Genomic DNA, 25,911 nt, shown 5'->3' on the forward strand with positions numbered 1-25,911 from the left:
GTGTGTTGCCCTAAATGCAAAGAATACAATTCAGTACTTAAAGTATGAATTCAGTCTGGAGGATTGAAATACGTTTTAACCAGCCACCCTGTAAACTCAGGGAATTATTTCTCTAATAATGTACATTTCTATCTGTCTTTTATGCTACTGATACATTATCCTAGGTAAATAGTTTAATTAAATGATAGTAAGAGACACTTTTGAAAAATAATTAGATGTATGTTTGCCTTTATAAATTTAGATATGAGAAATGTTTTCAAAGCCATACCTGTAGAAAGAAATTACCTTGTGGGCATACTCAAACCAAATGTCTTCTCTGGTCACCCCCCACCCCCGCAAATTATTACTTTATTTGAGTAAATGGGAAAAGTCTAAAAATTAAGACCTCACATTAAAATAGCACATCATAGTTTATGAAAATCCTGTATTATACATTATCTCTTTTAATCCTCACATTTTACAGATGAGGATTCAGAGAATTTGGAGTATGACATTGATTTGCTTGAAGTTCCACAGTTACTAGATTTCAGACAGGTAGTTTGAACCCCAGATTCATATTTCCCAAACCCTAAATCCTCACATGACTATATTTGGAGCTAGGACCTCTAATGAAGGTAATTAAGGTTAAATGAGATCATAAGGGTGAGGCCTTGTCTGATAGGATTAGTGTTCAGATCCAAGAGACCCCAGAGAACTCTGCTGGGCCCTGCAAGGATTCATGGAGAAGGTAGCTACCTCAGCCCGGGTGGAGAACCTGTGCTGGAAACTGACTCTGCCAGACCTCAGTCCGGGACTTCAAGCCTCCACACCTGTGAGAAGGTCAATTCTTGTTGCTTAGATCACCTCGTGTGTAGTTTTTCTTACAGCAGCCGGAGCAGAACTAATATTCCAGGTCTTCCTTATTCTTCTCTGCCATAAATCTAGTGTTTGTTTCCCTCTTCTATGGAAAATTTTAATCAACGGTCATTAAAATATTTATAGACTCCTGAAATAAAAGTTCAGAAGATTTGGGTGAGAATACCTCAGTCACCAGCTTCTTTTTGAACCTCTAGTTTGAGAGGAAGGCTTCTAAAGGCGATTAGCATCCTGTGGAAAGATGCAGGCTTCCAACCTCAACAAAGCATGCTAACCATTTTAAAAGGTGCAGCCTAGACTCAGAAGATACCTATCGTTAATCTCCCAAACAATAACAGCACCTCACTTTTCTATGGTACTTTACAGTTTATGAAATGCTTTCCTATGCATGATCTCATTTTGATACTGGTCTTCATATATCTTCCAGATTTAGTTTTCACTGCATCATCCTGCTCTTCATTGATGTTCAGCCATTAATGCAACCGAAAAACATATGTTGGAAAGAGGCATTTAGTGTTAACATACACACACACACATTATACCCAAATTAATAATGACAGAGAAGGGAGTTCAGCAAACATGCATGTGTCAGCTTAAACTGTGACTCTATTTCCTTTTTAATCAAAGAACATCACAATTTGGTTTCCACTTAACAGATCACCCTCGTTGCAAATGCCAAGAATGGGAAGGGGACCATGGGTTCGATGAAGTCTGTGTTGCATCTACATAGTATTTAATGTTTCTGATAACACCATCCCTGTTTAGAGGCCATGATGTGATTGGAAGGAAACTAAAAATTTGATTCTATTTTAATGTTAAACATTGGCAGACAATGCAGACTCAAGCTGCAGATAACAAATATGATATCAAATAATATGTTCATATAAAATAACTTTATATCAAATTTAAATTTACTTCAGATTTCAGTAGGTAAAGTTACTTGTGCAAACAACTACATAAAAGCCAGAAAAGAACTTTCAAACTTAAATAAAACAGACCTGTTTTTTAAAAGTTAGGATGACAGTTATAGCACATTCAAAAAATTACAGCTAGTTAATCAATTTTAGGGAAAAGACATCCAACCCATTTTATCTGATCCTTTTTCTAATTTCCATCTTTTAAAATAATTGAAGAATGGTAGAAAAAAATAAGTGATTAGAGAATACATAGAAAGTATACACCCACCCTGCTCATCTGGTTCTCCCCAGATGTTAACTCTGCCATTGATCTCTTTCCTTAGCATATTACATGATGTCATATTTGTTTACTAGGGGGCTTCTCAGGTGGCTCAATGGAGCCACAGGAGATGCGAAGTTGATCCCTGAATTGAGAAGATCCCCTGGAGAAGGAAATGGCAACCCACTCCTTCATCTGGGAAATCCCATGGACAGAGGAGCCTGGCAGGTTACAGTCCATGGGGTCGCAAAGAGTTGGACACGACTGAATCAGCTTTCACTTTCTCATCATAAGGCAGCTTTTGGAACAGGGCTCTGCCTCTGTGCTTCAGCTGGTAAAGAATCTGCCTGCAATATGGGAGACCTGAGTTTGACCCCTAGGTTGGGAAGATTCCCTGGAAAAGGGAATTCCCACTCCAGTATTCTTACCTGGGAAATCCCATGGACAGGGGAGGCTGGTGGGCTACAGTCTGTGGGGTCATGACTGAGCGACTGAACATACATGATTTTTACTGCACGTATCTTAAGTTGTCACTAGTTACAATATTAGGCAACATAGAGTGGTTTATTTAGAAAACAAATACTGTTTTTAATATTCATAGCATAAGATAATGTGGTAGAGTAGTTGTGATATGAATTAATTTAGTAGCATTTTCATAATATTTATATTTGAAGTAGTTTTTTTAACTGTATGTCCCATAAACATTTATAGGTATAACTTGAGATACTAGGTTAAGATTTTTAAATTACCTTAAGTTTTTAATAAGGGAAGCTGATGGCTCAGAGGTAAAGAATCCACTTGCAGTGCAGGAGACACAAGCGATGACAGTTTAATCCCTGGGTCTGGAGGATTCCCTGGTGAAAGAAATGGCAACCCTCTCCAGTATTCTTGCCTGGAAAATCCCATGGACGGAGGAGCCGGGAGAGCTACACAGTCCATAGGGCTACAAACAGTCAGACATAGCTGTAATATAACATACACCAATATATTTCAAGAAAATATTTTAAAGTACATGAAATAAAGAGAATTTTAAAGCTAAAACACTTTAGAATTTATTGTATGACCCCACTATACCCCCCCACAACCACAACCATTCTTTGACAGAGGAGAAAAACTTGAGGCTCAGAAGTTAGTTGGTTTATATGCCATTATGTTTAGTTAGTTAAAGTAAGTACTCAACGTATATTTCCTGTTTCCTCTTCAGGGGTACTTTTTCTTCTATACCAGACATTTTCTTTGTGATAGAGAATATGTTATCTGAAATACATAACAAGTTCTGCATTATTTGGAATATTCAACTTGCTTTTTTTATTCTTTATAAGCCACTTATCACATAGTTATAAATTTTAGTTGCCTTCCAGCCTGTTCTTATCCATATTACAAATATGTGCTTTATTTATATCATATCATATACTCCATTTCAGGTCAATAAAATTTAACTGCACTAAAATCAAATGCCCATTAGGAAATCAGAGAGGAGAGAAAAGTGTTTATTGATTGTATGTCAGTAGCTCTTCCCTGTCACAACTGGGACAGGTTCTTCCTTTTTCACTTGCTCTCAGGTAAATTATTTTTAAATGGGCAGGAGAATATCCTGAAATGTATACTGAAACAGTTACAAGATACTTAGATCCATTTTTCTACTCATGTGTAAGTTTTACGTACTCTTCTGTAAGCAATGATTACGGAAAACAAAGAATTCTGTAGAGGATAATGTGTTGGAGGCATTATTGGTGGTTTAGTCGCTAAGTCGTGTCGAACTCTTGTAACCCCATGGACTATAGCCTGCCAGACTCCTCTGTCATGGACAAGAATACTGGAGTGGGTTGCCATTTCCTTCTCCAGGGGATCTTCCCGACCCAGGGGTCAAACCCAGGTCTCCTGCATTGCAGGCAGATTCTTTGCTGACTGAGCTATGAGGGAAGCCCTAGTGTTAAGTATATTGAAAGAGGAACTACTTTAACAAGTGGAAGGTATTGTTTCCAAGCACTGACATAGAATGCTTGGCATTTTAGATTCAGTACACATTTTTGAGCAGTATAGAAGCCAGAATATCTTCAAAGAGAAGTTTTTACCATTCAAGAGAACTTACCTTCAAAATGAAACAGCACCCCCAAAGGTTGCTTTCCAATAACCAAAAAGAGAATAGCAGAGGTAATTCATATGAAATTAACAGGAGATGAAGAAGTTTAAATTCTGTATAAGTTGACAGCTATGACGCTTGCTCCTTGGAAGAAAAGCTATGAGAAACCTAGACAGCATATTAAAAAGCAGAGACATTTCTTTGCCAACCAAGTTATGTCTGGTCAAAGCTATGGTTTTTCCAGTAGTCATGTATGGATGTTGGACAATAAAGAAAGCCGGATGCCGAAGCACTGATGTTTTTGAACTGTGATGTTGGAGAAGACTCTTGAGAGTCCCTTGGACTGCAAGGAAATCCAACCAGTGAATCCTAAAGGAAATCAGTCCTAAATATTCATTGGAGGGACTGATGCTGAAGCTGAAGCTCTAATACTTTGGCCACCTGAGGCGAAGAACTGACTCATTAAAAAAGACCCTGATCCTGAGAAAGATTGAAGGCAAGAGGAGAAGGGGATGACAGAGGATGAGATGGTTGGATGGCATCACTGACTTGATGGACATGAATTTGAGCAAGCTCTGAGAGTTGGTGATGGACAGGGAAGCCTGGCGTGCTGTAGTCCATGGGGTCACAAAAAGTCAGACATGACTGAGCAACTGAACTGATTGATGAGTATGGTATTACGAACTGTATAGAAAGCTGTTTATGTAGCTCCAAATAAAACTCTATTCCTGCTTTCTGGAACACTCATTGAATGTATGTTGACCTTTCTTTCATTCTGCTTTTTGTCTGTGAATTACTCTTTTTTACTTAGACAGTCTTTGTCTTTCTGATGTCATCTGGGTGATTTCCCCAGATCTCTTTTCCAACTCACTGGTACTCTCTACAGTTACCTAATATATTGTTTAAATTGCCCAGTGAGTTTCTAACTTCAGTGTCTGAAACACACTGTACCTTTTTTTATATAACTTTTTTTTTAATAACACCTCTTCTTTTTTCATGGTGTCTTATTCATATGTTCTTAATTCCTTTTAAATCTGTAAACATTCTAAACATGCGTGTCACTGTCTAATGGCTGCATTATCTGAAATTCAGGGGAGAAAAATTCTTGCTTTTTGTTTGTAGAGTTTGAGCCAAGGTAGATTGTTTTCTCTTATGTTAAGTAATTTTAGACTGTAAATTCATTAAAAGTAGGGTTTTATCTGCAGGGTGGGAAGGAGAGGAGAAGAAAGCACTTTGAATGTATAAATATTTTTGTTTAATTTGGGCTCCATTGAATTGTGGTATGGCTAAGAACACATATATTATTGACTCAGATTTTTCCTATTTATAAGGAAAATTCTTGCTACTTAATTTTTATCTTCATAGGGAAGTAATGTCAATTAAATGTCTGCAATATATATGATATTTTCTAAGCAATGGAGATATTTTTTAATGTGATTTATTATTTTCAGGGCCATAAAATACTTTGTAATATACCTCTGCATATAGGTCCTGAAGTGTAGTCAGGTGAGGGAGGTATTTTTTCCTAAGCTCACCATTAGAAAATCAAGGGAACGCAACTTCCATAAAGCCACTGAGTTAGTTGGCGATGGAACAAAAGATTAAGCTAAATCCAAGAATTACACTAGAATTTTCAAACACAAAAGTTAACTGTGATTCAATCCTTGTCCACTTAGATCGTCCACTCCAAACTCTGGCCACTAGCAGCCCTATTTACAGTAGCCGAGACCTGGAAACAACCTAAGTGATCATTCACGGTTGGTTTAAGAATATGTGATATATATTGACAATGGAATATTACTCAGCCTTAAAAAAGAATGAAATATTGCCATTTGCAGCAACATGGATGGGTCTAGAGAATTTTATGCTTAGTAAACTGTGTCACAAAGAAAGACCAATACTATATGATATCATTTCTGTGTGGAAAGTCTAAAAATAATTCATACAAGTGAATCTATATTGTTACTGCTGTTCAGTCCCTAAGTCATGCCCAACTCTTTGTGACCCCATGGACTGTAGCACGCCAGACTCCTCTGTCCTCCACTGTTTCCCAGAGTTTGCTCAAATTCATGTCCATTAAGTCAGTGATGCCGTCTAACCTTCTCATCCTCTACCACCTACTTCTCCTATTGCCTTCAGTCTTTCTCAGCATCAGGGCCTCTTCCAATGAATGAATCTGAATACAAAATAGAAACAGGCTCACAGACATAGAAAACACGCTTATGGTTACCAAAGGGGAGAGGGAGGAAGGAAGAGACAAATTAAAGACTATTGAATTAACAGATAAAAGCTACTACACATAAAATAGACAAGCAACAAGGTTTTATTGTATAGCACAAGGAATTATATTCAATAACTTGTAATAACTTGTAATACTATGTGAAAAAAAACCCTGAATCATTGTTCTGGATATCTGAACTAATTATTGTAAATCAACTATAATAAAAAATTAGTAGGGTTTTATATATATATACATATATAATATCAAGGTATTTTTTGTGCTTTGGTGATCTGTTTTAAGAAAGAAGTCACCCAGAGGGATGGGATGGGGAGGGAAGCGGGAGGGGGAATCAGGATGGGGAACACATGTAAATCCATGGCTGATTCATGTCAATGTATGGCAAAAACCACTACAATATTGTAAAGTAATTAGCCTCCAACTAATAAAAAATAAATGAAAAAATAAGTAAATTAAAAAAAGAAAGAGATCAGTTTTGCAGAAAGCTTCAGTTTTGTTTGAGACAGCTGGGAGAAAGTAGTTACAGCTGGTAAGTCAAGTGAGAAAGAATGAATTTTGTGGTAAAGAAACAAAGTCTTTAACCTCACCATTGCTAATCCCCAGTAAATGCAGGTAGGCCCTCCTGAATGTGTGTCCAGGTCAGCAGGGTCGGTGTATCTTTTTGTAAACTCTGGGGGATAGGAGGGGGGTAGAAGCAGAGTTTATTCGTATATTCAAGTTGCTGTCTTTGGTGTCCAGGAGTTCTCAAGCCACAGGAAGGAGGCTGCTTCTCCAGTAGTGTTCCACGTTTCTCTCCCCTTCCCCAGCCTCCACCCCTCCCTCTCATCCCTCTGCTTCCTCCCCCCTCCACCTCCCTGTCTTCATCCCTTCATCCTCATCACCCCACTTGTCCTTTGCTAACAGCCTCCACTCAGACTGCAGAGTTATTTGAAAGCAGCACGGCTGTCAACCCCTAGCTTCTACGCCTCTTCCACGATAGAGGGTGTCTTCCCTGGAGGTCTTTGCAGCGAGCCCGCCACCCCGAGTTGCTCGGGAGGAAGACCAGGGCAGAATAGGGGAGGAAGGCAGTGGGGCTCAGCCCTAGGGGCAGCCAGTCACAGGAAGTTCTTCCTCCTCACGTCTCCCGTCACCCCCACCTTTCAGCCTCTCCCACCTGGGCAGGGGCACACCTGTGGACAGACACCCACAGAGCGGTATTTCTGTCTCCCAGGAGCTAATCTTTTCTCTCCCCACTTGCCTGTTTGAAAGTCCATTTCCACTCGGGTCCACAGAGACCACAGCCCAAGGCTATGAACCAGAGCGAGCTAGGCTGAACTGCACTTTACTGTCTGGAACTTGTCTGCAGTGGCTTTTAATTTAAAAAAAAAAATCAATTGGCCTCCAACTAATAAAATAAAATTTAAAAAATAAAAAAATAAAAATAAAAATAAAAAATAAAAAAAAAATCAAATAGCAAATATTCCCAAATAGGCTCCAAAAAAAAGTGTTCCTTTTATTTTTTTTTTAAATTCCTGATACGCTGGTCTGGTCATAGTAGATGGGAAAAAGAGATGCCGCCAAACTTCACGAGTGAGAGATCAGATTCCCTCTTCTCTGGGAACTGCCGAGGCAGTAGTTTATTTTTTATTCCTCCTGTGACATTTCTGAGTCTTGCTTTGTTGGCTGTGAAAGGAAAAGTGTTTCCTCTTCAGAGATACTGGATGCATGTTCTTCCTTCTTGTGATAATAGTATTAGCTGCCGGCAAGGCTGTTGAGTTCCTTTGTTTTCCCTCAAGGTGTTCTGCCCTGAAGCGGGTTATTTCTTCCATTAATAAGTTGCCTTTTAGCTCTTCCTGTATATGTCAGGCACTGTATCTTTTAGGTTCCTTCAAATAGGCACTATCAAATAAATGAAGCTAAGAGAGAAATATAACTTATTCAAGAAAATATCCCATGAAAAATAAATTGTCATGTGTCTCTCCCATGTGTCATGGCCCTTCCACCTCACTGGTTCATGGAGCAGAGTTGCTGTTTGGGAAAGTGGGCAAGTTTCCTTTCTTCCTCCTCTGGAGCTCAGGGAATATGCCTTAACATTTGCTTGGAACTGGGTTTTATAGGTTGATTAAACTGGAGTCTAGTCTACTGTCAAATAGCTTTTTGTGGTCCTATAGTCAGCATGCCTTATTGCTTTACCGGATCTTTCACCTTTCTGTTTATCTTACCCCAGGCTGATAGGTTTAATGGGACAGCCTTCAATGCTCTGTCAAAGACCTGGCAAGAAGCTGAGCAAAATGAGCAAAGTCTAAGTCTATCTAATATTTATTAATGTAATGTGAATTTGAACAGATATTGGCTATCATCTGTGTTCAGTTTATCAAATAAAAATCAGAAACTGTTAGGCTATCATGAAAGATATATGACCTGTAGGAACTTGGACAAAGAAAGATGGGCTGGAGGAAACAACACTAGTTAGATATAGTATATAATTTCTAGAAACACAGTGCCAAAAATTTTATTTTTTAAAAAAAGTAGGGAAGACTGTTTGGAAAAATTAACCTACATCTTTTCTAAAATATCTAATTTGGAGCATTTCTAATCATAAACTTTAAAATAAAAGGAAAACATAACTATATTTGGCAAGCTATAATATATATTTTTATGTATTGCTCATATCATATATTTATATATTCTTATGTATTTTATGTAATCGTTCCATTATTTGCACCTCTTAAAAGGTAGATTTTAAATATTGGAACATCTGCCGTGGTTCAAAAGAAATACTCCAGAAATCCAATTTTTGGAGCGAGGTACATGCTACTCTGCTTGGATGAGATGACAACTCCTCCCCCCCCACCGCCGCCGCCTGCCAAGGTCCTGTTAATGCATAAATATCACCAACCATTCAACATGTTTTTAGGAGTCTTTGAATAAGGCTTAGTAAAGGTACTGATAAATCCAAAGGACTTTAAGTTAGAGTCCTGCCTTTCAGGATCTAAGAATTTAGTTGGAAAAACAAAACTTGTTTGCAAATTGCCTGACAATTAAAAGCAATACAAGATGTATAACTGAATTATTGTGCTATACACCCGAGACTCACATGGCACTGACATCAACTATATGTCAGTAATAAAAGTGGATGGCAATGTGAGAAGGCGCCACTTCTGCTGCAACTCACCCTTCATTGACTTCTTCACAAATAATCATTCATTCAACAAGTATCCGTTAAGTATTTATGCTTGTGTGGTCCTTAGGGGGTCTCTCCACAGAGAGTCTAACGGGAAACATGAGACCTCTAAAATTAGTTGTGATACAGGGAGGAAAAGGAGAAGGGCCATGGGAAAGAGAGATGAAAACCTATGACTCAGAGAAGAAATAACTAATTTCTGTTTGAAGAAAGCAGAAGTAGTGTCGTGTCATCATCGTTAGAGCTTGAAATACATAGGATTTGGATACAGAAAGGTGGAGGAAAATGTCTTTCAGATAGAAGCCACTATACAGAAATGAAAAGGTGCGGGGGATGTACTGGGTACAGCAAGCCTGACGAGGACAAGGATACATTAAGAGAATTCATGGAAGAAACATTTGCAGAAATATCTGGGGGACTATCTTGGACAAGGATCACATTGACCTTTAGAGTTCATTATAAGTTTTATAGGCACTAGGAAGCCATTTGGGTTTTCCAGGAATAAAATGACGTGTTCAGAGCTATGTTTCAGGAACATTGAACTTGGTGACTCTGTGAGGTCCCATCTAAAACTTTTTCTCAAGTCTGTGTAAAGCCTCTATCAGTGGATTTGCTTAAAGCAAAGTCTATTGTAGATGTTTTGGCTATTCTCGTGTGGACCTGCCCACTTAGATTCTTATTGCTGTAAGTCTAAACCCTTGTGCCCACTTCGAACCTTGGTCATAGAACTTTGCCCTGGATATTCATATGTCTTCCTATGAGGTTAAATGAGAATGTTCTCTCTATCCTCAATACTTTTCTTAAGCAAGTTTTTTGAGCCTAAAAACACCCCAAATCATGTAATTGATCATGTTTCCCTCTTTGTGCTTGCAACAAGGTAATTTAGAGTCAGATGTATACCCTGCTTTAAAAATGTATAGGGACTTCCGTGATGGTCCAGCGGTTAAGAATCTGCCTTCCAGCACAGGGACAAGAGTTCAGGCCTTGGTCAGGGCAGTAAGACCCCACATGCAGTGGGGCAGCTGAGCCCACATGCTGCAGCGAGAGAAAAGCCCCCACACCCAACGGAAGGTCCTGCGTGCCACCATGAAGACCTGGCACCGCCAAACAAATAAATACTTTGTAAATAAAATAAAAGAAAGATCCTTTTAAAAACTAAAAAAGAAAAATGTGTAAAACCATGGAGCAGGAATTCATCCACTCATCTCATATTTGGCTTTATCTTTCCCACTTTCAGTTTTCTTTTATTCTGTTGTCTTCTCAGACAATGTTAAATTTTATTTTATCCCGTTATGCTTTATAAACATAATTGATCTAAAAGAAGTTGGTATAGATAAATACATGCTCCAGCTACTTCTCACGTCCTGTAAGCTGGAATCTTTAGAACTAGCATTGACCTCCAGTCGCATCCTCAGATTTTGCTTCTGTTTGTGGTCTGCTGCAGAATTTAAATGTCTGGCCATCCATTCCATCTCGCTCAGACTCTGTACTTAGCCTGTTCCGTCACATTTTGAATTGAACCTAGCTTTCATTATCTGGGTTTGTTTCACTGGTAGTGAGGTTTCCGTGGTGGTTCAGTGCAGGAGACGTGGGTTCAATCCCTATGTTGGGAAGATCCCCTGGGGAAGGAAATGGCAATCCACTCTAGTATCCTTGCCTTGAGAATTCCATGGACAGAGGAACCTAGTGAACACCCACTGTTTATATTTTTATTTAAGCATATTAAGTGTATTTTTAAGTATATTAAGCCTCTAGAAACTAACATAACATTGTAACCCAACAATACTTTTATGAAAAATTTAAAATTATTTTAAAATTAAAAAAGAATAAGAATATTAAATTCAACATATTGAAATATATGATGATAATAGATCTTAAATCTTTTCATGTTTCAATAGCAATATTAATAATAATTTACCATTAACACGGTGCTTTTACCTGTTACTGGTTTAGCAGATCCTTGAAACATAAAAGCTTGATAAATGTCTATGGATGAATGACTAAGTATGTGAATAAGTGGATGAATGTGTACATTTCACTGAATCCTTAGATTGTACTAATACCTCTGTGGGGCAGTATTATTTCCCACATTACAGATGAGGAGACAGATACTCACTATCATGATGCCTGACAGAGTTAGGAAGTCAAATTGTTATCCTGACCTCTTTCTCAGCATAGTATAATATCTGATGTATCATTTATCCTGTGTAACCCATCTATAATATAATTCCATTCTTTCACAAAGCTGTACTTAAAAACACGGAGTCATTTGCCCTGTTCCTCTACTTCCTTTTAGGCACAATCTTAATACTTTTCTTTTGAAAAGTATTTCATTATGAGGCCAACCTAGTTTAGGTTCTCATACTGTAGCTTATTATATCATCCTATAAGCATTTCCTTGAAATGTTCCTTGAAGACCTCTGTAGCCATTCTGATCATACGCACTGATGCTAGGAACAGCAAAGCTAATTAGTTAAATGATGTGCTTACGAGCATGCTAAGTCCCTTCAGCCGTGTCCGACTCTGCGAGCCCATGGACTGTAGCCCTCCAGGCTCCTCTGTCCATGGGATTCTCCAGGCACGAATACTGGAGCGGGTTGTGCCTGCTCCAGGGGATCTTCCTGACACAGGGATCAAACCCACATCTCTCTTCCGTCTCCTGCATTGGCAGGCGGGTTCTTTACCACTAGCACCACCTACCTGAATGGTAAATCCTCGAGGAATTTTAAACCGTCCGTTTCTTTTTCTTACCCAATTAAAACCATGTTTGTATTGTAACCCTGCCATTCCTTCAAAGGTTGATTCACTTTAACTGATATTTGAACACCCATAATTTATCATGAGCAGCAAACCAATGGGCCAAGTAAGATTTCTGTAGTTTCTAGTATGGGAATCTTTAAGAAGACTGCAAGGAAGTGGCTCTGTTTCATGGATGTACGTGTGATTTCTGTCCTTCAAGAGTAAGAAATTATTAGTTGTTAAATGGTATGATATGTATTATTAAGGACCGCTGGAAACATGCAGTAATTACTAATATTATATACTATGGGAGGAGTTATTTTAATTGTCATACCCTGTAAAGAGATTTGATAATATATATTCACACTTTTAACATGTCATGTATTCATTCCATGCAACCAGAATTATAATGTTTGACTATGTTATTTGGCTTAGCAGTCACTGCTGGAGCTCACATTGTAGATGAAAGATAGTCCCTACGTTTCCTATTCTCTTTTAATACATGCATTTATATTAATAGCGTGATTTAATACATCACTTCAAAATTATATTGCACTTTGAACTGCATTTAGTCAAAAATTGACATCTTATGTGCGCAGAACCATAATAAGTTTAGCATTAAATTAAGGAGTCATCTGTCTGTTGGCTAAAATGTAGTGTTTGTGAATTCTGGCATGTCCAAAGCTAGGTAATGAGATTGAGATGTGGGTCTCAGATGTTGCATTTGTTTGTGCATTTTAACTTATGGCTTATTAGCTTAAGGGAGTTTTTTGCCCAGCGACAGCCTACTGTTGTATTTATATTTTGAAGTTGCTGGATCCGTTAGGATTCTGGTTCGTAACAAAATATTCGTACCACTGACATAGTGACATGAGTCATTGTGGTCACCTATGACTTACTCCAAAATGTACTTCTACTGCGTACTGTGAAATTGGAAAATCTGTTCTGTGTGTGTTCTAATGGATGTAACGGTCATTAAGTATATGAGTCTTCTGACGTTGTAATCAGCTGTGATTCAGTCTGTTAAATATCCATGAAACAACATCTGCTTCACAGAGTGACCTTCTGCTAAAGAATACTTAGCGTCTATTAGTAGATCACAGTGCAGATCTGCCTTATTTGAAATGCACTAAACTAGAGTAGTCGACTACTGTTTAGCAACGAGCTTGTAATAATTTATTGCAGTTAAATAAAGCTTAAAAAAACTCCATTAAATAATTATAGGGATTATATGCATTTCCAAAACCTTTGTGTTCTACTGAAATTACCCATTTAATTTCAGGGTTGGTTTGTTTAAAAAAAAAAAAAAGCTGAAATGTAAAGGCGCATTAGGGGAGCTGTCAGATGCTGTTTTCTGTAGGTGTTAATAAAACCAGATGAAAAAAAAAAATCTGAAACAAATTGAAACCAAAAGCAATTTTACCATCTGTTGTAGATTAATTAGAACTTTGCGTATCAAGGGTAAACTTGCTCTTAGAGAATGTCACTGAACACCCGCCTAATAGAATAATATGCAAATATATTAGGTAATGGATTTCTATGCCGTTTTTAATGCTAATGGATCTATGGTGGGTCCCCAGGAAATTGGTAGTGTGTATAAATGTGTATGTACACATTCACGTATATATAATGAGTTTCCTTTTCTTTTTTTCAGAGCAACCTGCAAACAACCAAGGCCAGTCCACCCTCCAGCCTCTGCCACCTTCCCATAAGCAGCACTCCGCACAGCATCATCCATCCATCACTTCTCTCAATAGGAATTCCCTGACCAATAGAAGGAACCAGAGTCCGGCCCCGCCGGCTGCTTTGCCCGCCGAGCTGCAAACCACACCCGAGTCCGTCCAGCTGCAGGACAGCTGGGTCCTTGGCAGTAATGTACCACTGGAAAGCAGGTGAGTCCTGAAGGGGAGACTTGCGGAGGATTTGTTCAGACCACGCAGTGTACCTGCTTGGAGAATGCATGTTTGACAGCAGTCAACAAATCGTGGTTTTTTAGCATCTGAAATGGGAAGATAGCTGGTCCAACCCTTTCCTCAGTAAGAGAGATTCACTTTTTTTTTTTAATTGGGGTAGAGTTGCTTTACAGTATTGTGTTAATTTCCGCTGTACAGTGAAGTCCATCAGGTGTATGTATGTGTGTATTTGTGTATATCCCCTGCCTCTTGAGCCTTCCTGCCCACCCCCGTCCCACCTGCCAGGTCACCACAGAGCCCCAGGCTGAGCTCACCGTGCTATAGAACAGGTTCCCGCTTGCTGTCTGGTTTACACTAGTGTATACATGTCAGTCCTAACCTCCCAATTCATCCCTCCCTCTTCTCCCCCCGTTATGTCCACGTGTCTGTTCTCTGTGTCCACGTCTCTATTCCTACCCTGCTGTTAGGATCATCTGTACCATTTTTCTAGATTCCGCATATATGAGTTAATATATGATATTTGCTTTTCTCTTTCAGACTTCACTCTGTATGACAGATTCTAGGTGCATCTACATCACTACAAACACCCAATTTCATTCCTTTTTAGGGCTGAGTAATATTCCTTTCTATGACATCTTCCTTATCCATTCATTTGTCAATGGACATTTAGGTCGCTATTATAAATAGCACTGTGGTGATCACCAGCGTGGATCATTGTTGAGCTATGGTCTTCTCTGGGTATATGCCCAGTAGTGGGATTGCTGGATCACATGGTAGGTCTATATTTAGTTTGTTAAAGTGCCTCTGTACTGTTCTGCATAGTGGCTGTACCAATTTAAAAACATTGTAAGAGGGTTTCCTTTTCTCCACACTGTTTGTCTTCTCTAGAAACAGGGCCACATTATTGGTGATCTTTTGGTTGTTGGGGCAGTGCACTTTGCCATCCTTTTCCCACTTTGTAGTCTATGAGAGATAAGTAAAAAGGGCTTCAGTGAAACTTCTCCTTGCTACCATTAATTTTTCTTATCTACAGATTCTCAGGCATGTGGGAAAAAAGGGATAGAGATATAAGGGTGATTATTCTCAGCCCCAGGATGCAGTGATTATATTGTGCATCTACTGGGTTCTAGATGCCCCTGATTCTCACAGGCCCCATTATGTTCATTGCATCCCAAAGTCATTGTGGACTCCCACAGATGATGCTTCAGCATGAGTCAGATGACCATTTGCTAAGGATATTTCAGTTTCTTGCAATGTGAGGGAGATTTCAAGTTCCTTCCAGCATTATTCCCATTCGTGCCTAGACCATGCTATTAGGAAAAGCTTCCTTATGAACTGAAGTTCTGTTCCTGAAACTCCCTTCCTCTGGTAGTCATCGTGCCGTTGGGAATGTGTAATTCCACAAAACCGTTTTGCCCCATCTCTACACCACGGCCCATGGGCCACCTCGGTCTTCCCTTCCGGAAGCTTCACCAGCTTGATGCTTTATCTCCAGCACATGCTGACGTTTCCATGAGGTTCTTGACAAGTACGAGTTCTAGCACAGCTTGGCCCGCAGTTAGCAACCTGCTCACACAAGAATATAGACCAGCCAGAGCTCTTTCGAACTAATCCATTTCATTTTTCAAATATCTCCAAGTACGAAAAATCTTATCTTCTTCCTTTGGTCAGGACCTCAACAGTCAGCATCTCCTTAGAACTGTGTATCACACAAGCAAAGGCGGTGGTGTCTTACCTCACGGGTCTCCTGCTGGCAGCTTTGCAGTACAGTTCCCCTAAAACTCCTGTTAGTGTTTATTTTTTCCCAGCCCTAAGCTTCTAGTAGCATCAGAGAAAAGCTCATCTCCACATAGAGCCAGAAACCAGAGGATGCTGAACCTCCTGGGAGAATGTTCCCCCAAGTGTCCTGCCCTGTGGAGCCCCTGGCTAATGTCAGCTTTAAAAAAAAAAAAAAAAAAAACTACACACACACACACACAAATAATGATTTACTTATTTATTTTTGGTCGCACTGGAAACTGGTTGTTGTCCCAGGGCGTCCTCTGGTTGTGGTACATGGGCTTCTCATCGCAGTGGCATCTCTGGTTGCAGAACGCTGGTTCTAGGGTGTGTGGGCTTCAGTAGTTGCTGCATGTGGGTAAATAGCTGTGGCTCCCAGGCACATCTAGAGCTGTGTCTCTTAGGCTCAGCTGCTCCGAGGCATGTGGGATCTTCCCGGATCAGGGATGAGCCTGTGTTCCCTGCATTGGCATACGGATTCTTAAGCACTGGACTACCAGGGAAGCCCTAAAAGTCAGCATTTGCATTAGCTCAGGAATGAAAAAGTGGGTCTCACAGTGAATAAACTGCTGTTTTTTGCCATTAATTGTGTGACCTAACGCAGCTCTACCCTGAGGATGAGCAAGCAGGAGGTGCTCACAGTTAGTTGTCAACAATACAAATCTTTCTGCTTTTTCCTTTTACTCTTGAACTAAGAACAGGTTCAAAAAGAACCCTTTTTGTCTGTAGTGTCAGCCAAGAGTAGCTGGGTTTTATTGTTTATTTTATATTATTGAGCACTCTTCCTGGAGCAATTAGGAAGAGAGTACAGAAGAAGTAGGCAAGCGGCAGATTTCTTCACTTAAAGACAAAGAGTCATATTTTTTTCTTCCTGAGGTTATTAGCACAGTGTCATTTAAATTTGCCCAGTGTCATTAATTAGCACACACTAAACAACTAATCAACACTGATTCACTGTTGTCATTTGGAAAAAAATAATTTATTAGGAAAAAAGTAATTTTCTAGCTGAGACATCAAATTGAATATCGGTAATTGCATTGTAGTTGACAATAAGTGTCTTGACAAATATTTATGAAATGTGACAAGTTAGGTCATCAGAAATGTGTTTAATTGGGGGGATGTGGTAGCTAGCACAAAAGCCTCAAAAACTGGTGATAGGAAAGATGGTGTTCCTTGAAGCCGTATCTTTTTTTTTTTTTCCCAGTTAATTAATTTGTTTATTTTTGACTACTCTGTACTTCCTTGCTGTGCTTGGGCTTTTTCTGGTTGTGGTGTGAGCATCTCGATTGCCGTGGCTTCTCTTGTTGCAGAGCACAATCTCTGGAACATGAGCCTCAGTCACTGCAGCTCTTGGGCTCCAGAGCGCCAGCTCAGCAGCTGTGGCCACGGGCTTAGTTGCTCTGCAGCATGTGAGATCTTCCTGGATGAGGGACTGAACCCATGTCCCTTGCATTGGCAGGCATGTTCTTAATCCTTGACCTCCAGGGAAGTCCTGAAGGCTTAATTTGAAGTACAGATATTTGGGGTCATTGGAGGGAAATATACGGTGTGTTCTTGTTATTCCTCATATCGTGCTAATGAATATTTGTTGTTGGTGAGGGAGAAAAGTGGCTCTTTAGAAGAGAACCCATGGTTGCTATATGTGAAATTGTAACTGATTTCTCCAAATTCAGGCCATATAAGAAATCACTCTCAGAGCAATTTCAAAGCTGTGCCATTTGAAATTCCATTTCAAAGCGGTACTGCTCGTGAACCATCAATGGAATTACATTTTATAGTTTATGAATTGACAAAGGAAGAAAATCTACTAGTTGATATTCTTACACACATATATAGAAAGTATAATGAATCTAGACAGTGTACATCATGCTAAAATATTTTAATCTGTAGTAGAGTTTTGTTCACTTCTCCTTTCTCCTTTTCCAATGTTCACACCTTATAATATTACTGATCAAAAGAAATGGCATTTCAACGTGCAGGCACTCGGTGAATCCACCTAAGCGGTGGTGAGGAAATTTCACACCGTACTGACACAGGGCCACTGTGGTTTCTTTAATAGTCTCACTTGGTTGGAACTCTTGAGGTGAAGAACCAGGCTTATTTATCATTGATTTTTCTTTTTTTAGTTAAGGTTCCCTATTGAGTATGATTCTCAGTTTCAGCTATATTAACAACTTCATCCAGACTTGTGTCTGCCTTTAACTATTTTTTTAATCTAGTGTAGAGTTCCATCAGTGGCAATTATTGCTACTTATGCATAGACTTATCTTACTGATTGTCACTTTCCTGAAACTGTCATTTAAAAGATATTAGCTATAAAGATTGAAATTCAGTTCTGTGTAGATTAAGAACCTCTATTTTTTTCTCTTTGTCTCTTCCCTTTTTCTCCTTTCATCACATACTGATAATAGTTGGCAACAAGTGGCATGTAATAATCCATTAAAATCTCAGTAATTCACATCTAAACTTGATACAGAAGACATACAAGACATGTCCTGTCTGTTTCAATATAGCGTTCATTTTGATTTATTAAAAAGCATTTTTTCTACCAGCAGTTTCTTGCTTCCATAAAAGTGTTTCTTTCCTCTTGCTAATGAATTTAACATTTGCTGCTGCTGGAGACAATCAGTAGTATTGTGTCCTGTACATGTCTACCCAATAAACGGAATAGCTCTGGTCTCCCATATCCAGTGAGTGTTCAGATCTAGAGTCATATCAAGATGCAAACAATTATTTGCCATTTATGAGTCTATTCTTCTTATGTTATCATCACCTAGAAATAACAATCGGGGCATGGATAGAACACCAATACTTGCTTAGAGTTTTCCTGACGACTCTTTTCCTTGGAGCTCAGTATTTCTTGTCTTTTGTATAATTCATTTTTAGGGCATCTGATAGCCTATAGCTCATCCTTTGTTTATTTTATACTTCAGCTGCTTCAGTACATAATAATAGCTGCTACCAGAATACAGAGCAGCTGAAGAAAAGCTTGCACTTGACTCTGGGTAGCAGTGGTACTTAAAGGTGCAGTACAGAGAACACTTACTGAGAAGCCTGACCTTTAGCAATTGTAAAGTTAATTGCCTGCAAGTTCCTCATTTATATATGTGAATTAAGTAGCTTAGTAGTTACCTATTAGATGTTAACCAAGTGGTTCATGTGTAGCTATTTAATAAAAGATTTATTAAAGTCTTGTTTTATTATGAAATCTACTTTGGCATGGATAGCTCATTAGTTATGTTCCCATAGCTTTTTACCTTGTAGCTCAGTAATGTTTTGCTAATTATTAATGTATGAAAATGCATATTCAACTACCTTTTTATTACTGCATTTTTAATTTAAATATCAAGATGTCTTGGGCTGCTTTAATGGGAAATCAATGGGTATATCTTTTAAAAAAAATGTAAACAGAAGTATGGTGTACTAAAGTGAGATATCTTCGTTTTTTATCTTCACTTTAAGTGGTTCTAAGGAAAAGGAAAGACAACCAGGTCTGAGTTAGCCTTGGCTACTAGAAATCTAGGCAGCAGCACATATACTGGCTGTTCAGTGCCAGGGGAAAGCCTTCCCAGTTGAAAAATTGTACCTCCACCTACAAGCTGATAACCAGCTACCTTTAACAAGGTAGTAGGTAGTAAGATTCTGCTTCATTAAAGACACAACTTTAAGTGAAATATCGCTGGGAAGGTAATCCACTGACTTAATTTTACTAATTGATGCCATATCCTTTTTTTAATTGCAATTTTTTGTTTACTTTCTAATCCTATTTTTTATTGGAGTCTAACTGTTAAAGATATTTTGAGGAAACCCAAGAACACCTGTGGGAAAAGAGAAATCCACAAAATATGGTAACAAGAGGTAACAATGAAAAAGCTCAGGTTTCAGAACATAAACTTCAAAATCGGAGGTGGGCCTCAGCTAAGAAATTCTTTGAGAGTCTCTCTGTTTTTTTGTTGTTGTTGTTTTGTTTGTTTTTACAAACACCCTGCAAACTCATCTAAAATTGCGTATTAGTGAATAGTCAAAATCAAAGGAATTCCAAGATCTCTTGAAATACTTTATCTTTAATGACTTTTGTTATTTGCTAAAAGGCCCATAGAGGGGTGTGTGTGTCCAGTTGTAAGAGTCATAGAAAGACAGAGGCGAACAGAGGTGTGATACTAGAAGATTTTTTGGGAGGTGATGGTGTTTAAGACTTGTCTCGATGTACCAGAAGTGGGGTCTGGCTGCTCACAGTTCAAAAGTCATTGAAGAGGCCAGGTTCATGGAAAGGAAAGTTTGCTTTATTTTGGATGCCAGCCACCGAAGTGAGGGCAATCTCCTGTCCAAAGTCCCCCTCCTCCTGTCAATCAATGGGCAAGAGCTTTTATAGGCTAAGGGAGGGGGCTGCATGCAGAATAGCGCAGTCATCTCTGACCACCATCTTGAGATTGGTCATCAGTGGGCTGGTCAGTGTCATCTTGATTATTTTAGGTACAGCTAGTCTTCAGTTCCCTGGAGAAGGAAATGGCAACCCACTCCAGTGTTCTTGCCTGGAGAATCCCAGGGACGGGGGAGCCTGGTGGGCTGCTGTCTCTGGGGTCGCACAGAGTCGGACACGACTGAAGCGACTAGCAGCAGCAGTCTTCAGTTCCATGGGTGGTTTGTTTCCATTTCCTTGAAGCCAGTTCTCAGAATTGTGGCCGCTTATGTCATGGTTACTGCCTGGCCATCATGTAATTACCTTCTCCATCTGGTTAGGGTTTCAGCATCTATAAGACAGCTCACAGGATATGGCTCAGCATATAATCTATAGCCCTTGAGGAGGAACTAAAGGTCCTTGACTCTGTTTATTGACTAAACTGTTATTATTTGGTCTCCCGTGGCTGTTTTCATTTGTTTCTGCATGTTCTCACTTCTCCAATTAAACTTATTCTTTGGCTAAAGTTTTTCCACAGACAAAAGGTAGGCTGAGGACCTGGGACATTTCATCCGTTTGTAGCTTAAAAATGCATCTCAATGAGAGGAGGATAACTCCAGAAGCCGCTATACTCTTAGTTAAGTACCCGTGTTCTATCATAACCATATAATTTATCGTCCAATCAGGACTGTATGAGGGTGACAGGAGACATAGAACGACAGGCATAAACTGAGGCTGCTCTTGGCAAAGAGGCATATGGTACCCCGACTAAGTTTTATTCCCAAGAGTAAAGTTCCTTTTTAAGTTCAAATTATTTTATACATAAGGTAAATAGTAACACAGGAAGTAAAAGAGGCAGTAAGAAGGTGGCCATTCGTTGAATACATGTGTGATTCCTACTTTGAGATTTTCTAGTTTTTATTGCCAATTTGTAGCAAATATTTAACCCTTCCCAGAAAAAACTTCTGTTGGCCTCCAAAATATGTAATTCCTAGAATGATATGTAAAATAGTCGTCTTTCTTTTCTTCTTGCAATATCCAGAGAATAAGAGGGGACATATATTAAATCAGTGTACTGAATGGCTTTATTGTCCAAAAAGTTCAAATTTAATTTCTTAAATGTCAGATGTTAAAGGTAAATCATATTAACTAAAAATATTAAAGAGAAACTTTGATCCTGAATTTACTCAAAGAATGGACATCTTTGTCTCTCCAGTAGCATTATAATTTGGTTTCTGAAACTATTCTGTTGTGTCGAAGGAGACCTCATTCTCAAGTGTGAGATAAAGGTTCATAGATGACTTCTAAGATAAGTGAAAGTGAAAGCATAATTTTTAAATGTGAGATTACTACTAACCAGTTGTAATACCATAGCCTCAACTAAGTTGTTTAGCAGGCATCATGCCAATAATTAAAATGAGAAAGTAGGCTGTGGAATAATTATAGCTTTAAAATTTTGACTCTGAGGAGGCCTTATTGATATATATTTAAAGATCTAGTAGATATATAAACACAGTTTAGCATCATGAAACAAACATGAACTTTGCAGTCAGACCTTATTTTTAATCCTAGATCCATTATTTAAACTAACTATATAATAACCTATAAATTATTTAAATCTGAGGTCAGTTTCCAATGCAATAATAATATAACCTCAAAAATCTTGTATTAAATGAAATAATGTAAGCAAAGCCAATAGAACATGATAGGTGCTTCATAAATGCTTTTTAATTTGACCAGATAATAACAACCATTGCATAGGATAAGATAACCTAATTGGTTAAGAGTTGAGCAAATATCTTTTATCATTAAGTAGCTCTCTTCTCTCCGGAAACCAGAAACATATGTTTTAACTGGAGTATTTACGTCTAATTTATCTTTATGTGTGAGGTAGTCTAAGCCTAAACCATAGTTTTACCAGAATAAAATCTCTTGGTTTTTTTCACTATTCCTGTCATTCAGCAAAAAGAAGGTAAATTTATGCAGATAGGAACCCCAAGTCTGTTCATTTTGTTCTTGAGAAGAAAAAAGAAATCTTCAAATTATAATGAAAGGCAACTATTCATATCCCTGAAACATTTAATTAACTAAAGTAATAAATGTTTGGAATGAATCCATAAAAACCTTGATAGTTGCATTGTCTTCACATCAGTCAGAAGTGAGACCCCAGTTGTGTTTTAAAGCTTTTAAAGCTTTAGGTATCTTTTGAGTATGATGAAGTTACTGTACAATAGAGTAGGAGTGTTATTTTGTTTAACTGAGGTGAACCAGTTTTTTTTAATAGCAATTAAGATACCAAGAAAGTACGCATTAATCATTTGCTAAAGCCCTTAAATGACTTTTTGAAAGCATAATTCCCTCCATTTGCAAATACTGTGTACTCTGATAATGTCTGGTTTTGGATAACCAGCAATCTGTATAAAATATTCATATATGATAACCTTAATTTCCACGGTACCTAGGGAAATGAATTCTTAATTACTTCTAACACGTTTCTAGTCGCTTCTCTGAGCATGATCAAAGTAAAAGGTCAACTGTGCTGTTACTCTGGTCACAGCTAATGACTGTGATTTTGTCATTACCTTTTTTCTGTATTTGACCTATTCATTGTAAGGTGCCTCTCTTCTTCCTCAGCAACTGGTTTTGGAAGTTTTTTTAAAAAATTCTTTTACTCTTCACTGAGATTGTCAGTGAAAATATACTTCAGTCCTCTTTCCTTGATTGCAAGAGTATGTACCTGTGTGGTATCTCTACTTAGCATCATCACGTCATGCTGATTTTATCTTTTTCTAGGATTCATTGTCCAATTTTAAAACTATTTTTTCTCTCTAAAATTTCATCCTCTGGTTTCACCACCAATGAGCAATACCCTGTCAAAGACAATTACTTTTCCTTTCCTGTGTTTCTTCATTTTGCCTTGACTTACCTTTGCCTATTTTATTTCTTTCTCCTCTCATTTCAAGCCTGAGTCTGTGTCCTATCACCCCATTCTCAGAATGCTTTCTTTTTAGCCCATAAGATTAAAATCTTGAATATACAGTTAGCCAAATAAGTTTAATACATTCTATTTGGTAACCCCTCTGATTCTGCTATGACCTTCTTTATGAGTTCTTAGTATCTCACCTCATATTCTGAGCCACTTAAAATGCTACTAACCTAGGAATTCCCTGGCAGTCTAGTGGTTAAAACTCCACACTCCCAATGCAGGGGCTCGGGTTCAACCCCTGTTTGGGGAACTAAGATCCCACATGCTGCATAATGCAGCCCTAAAAAAAAAAGTAGATTTTATAATACACACAGAATGGGGATTTTATGAAGTTTAAATTACATAATGTTTTCTCTACACACTTTCAATAGGTCCTCAATAAGCTTTACTTAGAACACTCACCACTCTTTGGACTGGTCGCTTTCTGTTCTGTTTTATTAAATACTTCGTGCTCACCATCACACATCTGATTGACAAGGATACCTTCCACATCCCTTAAAACCCTGAAATGCTTTTATTCTTCATCAGCTTGCATCAACACCTGAAATTCTTATTTTCCTAGATCACACTTCCTTCTCAAATTTATAGAAAGAACTTTGCTGAACAATTTTAAGGCATCAATAATTAAATGAATTAATAATTAAATAGATTAAATCTTGTTCAAATAGCACATAGGAATTTTAAGATCTCCTTTTTCATTTCTATTTTAATTTTAATATATTTAGTATGTAATAACTCCCAACAGTAGTGTAATTGATATCTTAAAACATGTAGGAAAATATCTAATGTAGATTTGGGTCTTTGATATTATGGCTACACAATTAAAAACAGCTAAAATGTAACAAAGACTAGTAAGCTATTTTAGCCATTTTGATAATAGTTTTAAAAATTGTGCATATTTGATCCAGTTGTTCATTTCGAATGCTCCCAGGCAAACACTGCAGCATGATTTGTCACTTGATTATAGACATGTTTAAGTTAAAACAAGTCATAGTAAAAATATTTTTCTTCCTATTGTAGCCTTATTTATTTTTTACAAATGTGATTATACTTAAAATTTGCATTGTATGTCTCTCACTTATTTAAAATGGACAAGTAAATGTAAGACAGTAAAAAGTTCACTAAAATACATTTCCCACAAATCACCTTAATACTATCCAGAATTCTACCTCCCAGTTTTCAAAGATCAATTAACACATAATGCTGTATTTGCCAAGTACATGTTTGTGTATTCAGTATGATTACAAATGATACAAGGGCAGTTGCCAGAATGTACAGTTATCAATACATTCATATTGCAATTTTTTTGTAAAATATTATAAAACAATTTTTTGTCTCAGTCCTCTTTTTGTAAGCCACTAATAGCTCATATTAATTCAGGTAATAGCAATGAAATGTATCTTGTTTATAAGCTTTTCATTTAAGACATTTTTCTTGTTGGGATCACCTCCTAGTGTGAAAGTTGTCCAAAGATAATAGCACATCAATTCAAAAGTGTAATAGATTTGAGACCACAACATGCTATCAGCATGAAGTAGTTTATCAGTCTCACTAACTCACTGTGTCACAGCTAGAATCATTACATATTTGTTCTTTTGTTTTCACGTCAAAATATGTGATTTACATTCTAATGCTGATTTCTCATATGGCGGATGTTTAATTTTCTTATTTAAAATATTTTTTAAATGCATACCACAATTAATTTAAAGGTAATAAAAGAACAGGCATTTTAATTAGTAGGAGTCTAAAATATTTCCTTTTTTGCACAATATATTACTTAATATAAAATATTTTCAATTGTTTATAGTGGTAATACCTTTACATCAGAAGCAAAATAATCAATCTATTTTGAACAAGCCCTGTCCAGTTCTTAGAAAATTTGCCCACACACCCACACGCATCACCTTTTCTAGACTCATTCTATTTAGAAATTAGCAGAAATCAATTTTTTAAATTCATTTGGCGGCACTGGGTTCTTTGGTTGTGGCATGCAAACTCTCATTTGCAGCATGTGGGATCTGGTTCCCTGACCAGGCATCAAACCGGGGCCCTCTGCCTCGGAAGCACAAAGCCTCCAAAATTAGCAAAATGCAAATTAGTATCAAAATGCAAATTAGTATCAAAACGCAAAGTGAAAAATATTGAGGTTTATCATTGACTGTAGGTAAATTTTGTTTTTTCTCAGCTGTTTCACCGTTTCATCAATCCTTGAGACAACCAAAAAGATATTCAGTTTTAATGTCCCATTTGATAATTTTTTATTCTTAGTTTTACCTTTTGGCAAGTAAGAAGTTAATTAAACACTAGTTCTCCAAATACTTTTTACTTTCCTCCTACCAGTTAAGTAACTCTTCACTGATTCTCTTACTCTCACCCTTGAAAGCATGTTCTAAAATAATATCTAGAGGATGGAAGAAAAAACTTCAACCCTAATAATGAGGATTCAGTGTAGGATTTCTTTTTACAAATGTACTAGAATTCTGCTCCCCCTGAACCTCAGTGAGATAATTTTTTTTTTTTCATTATGTAGTTTTCGTGGTTCAGAAGCTCCTAGTGCTGCATCCTTTCGTCAAGATGTG

General features: G+C 37.8%; 1 protein-coding gene across 3 annotated transcripts in view; it reads left to right on the forward strand.

Annotated features, from left to right (window-relative positions):
- TENM3 (teneurin transmembrane protein 3) overlaps positions 1 to 25,911 on the forward strand; it is a 442,567-nt gene that overhangs the window by 242,900 nt on the left and 173,756 nt on the right. For all 3 annotated transcript variants that reach the window (XM_065946684.1, XM_065946685.1, XM_065946686.1), the window contains exon 3: positions 13,910 to 14,147. In XM_065946684.1, the coding sequence (XP_065802756.1) occupies positions 13,910 to 14,147 (238 nt within the window). The remainder of the gene's footprint in view (positions 1 to 13,909; positions 14,148 to 25,911) is intronic.

The sequence above is a fragment of the Muntiacus reevesi genome, chromosome 10 (genome assembly GCF_963930625.1).
Source record: "Muntiacus reevesi chromosome 10, mMunRee1.1, whole genome shotgun sequence".
NCBI lineage: Eukaryota > Metazoa > Chordata > Mammalia > Artiodactyla > Cervidae > Muntiacus > Muntiacus reevesi.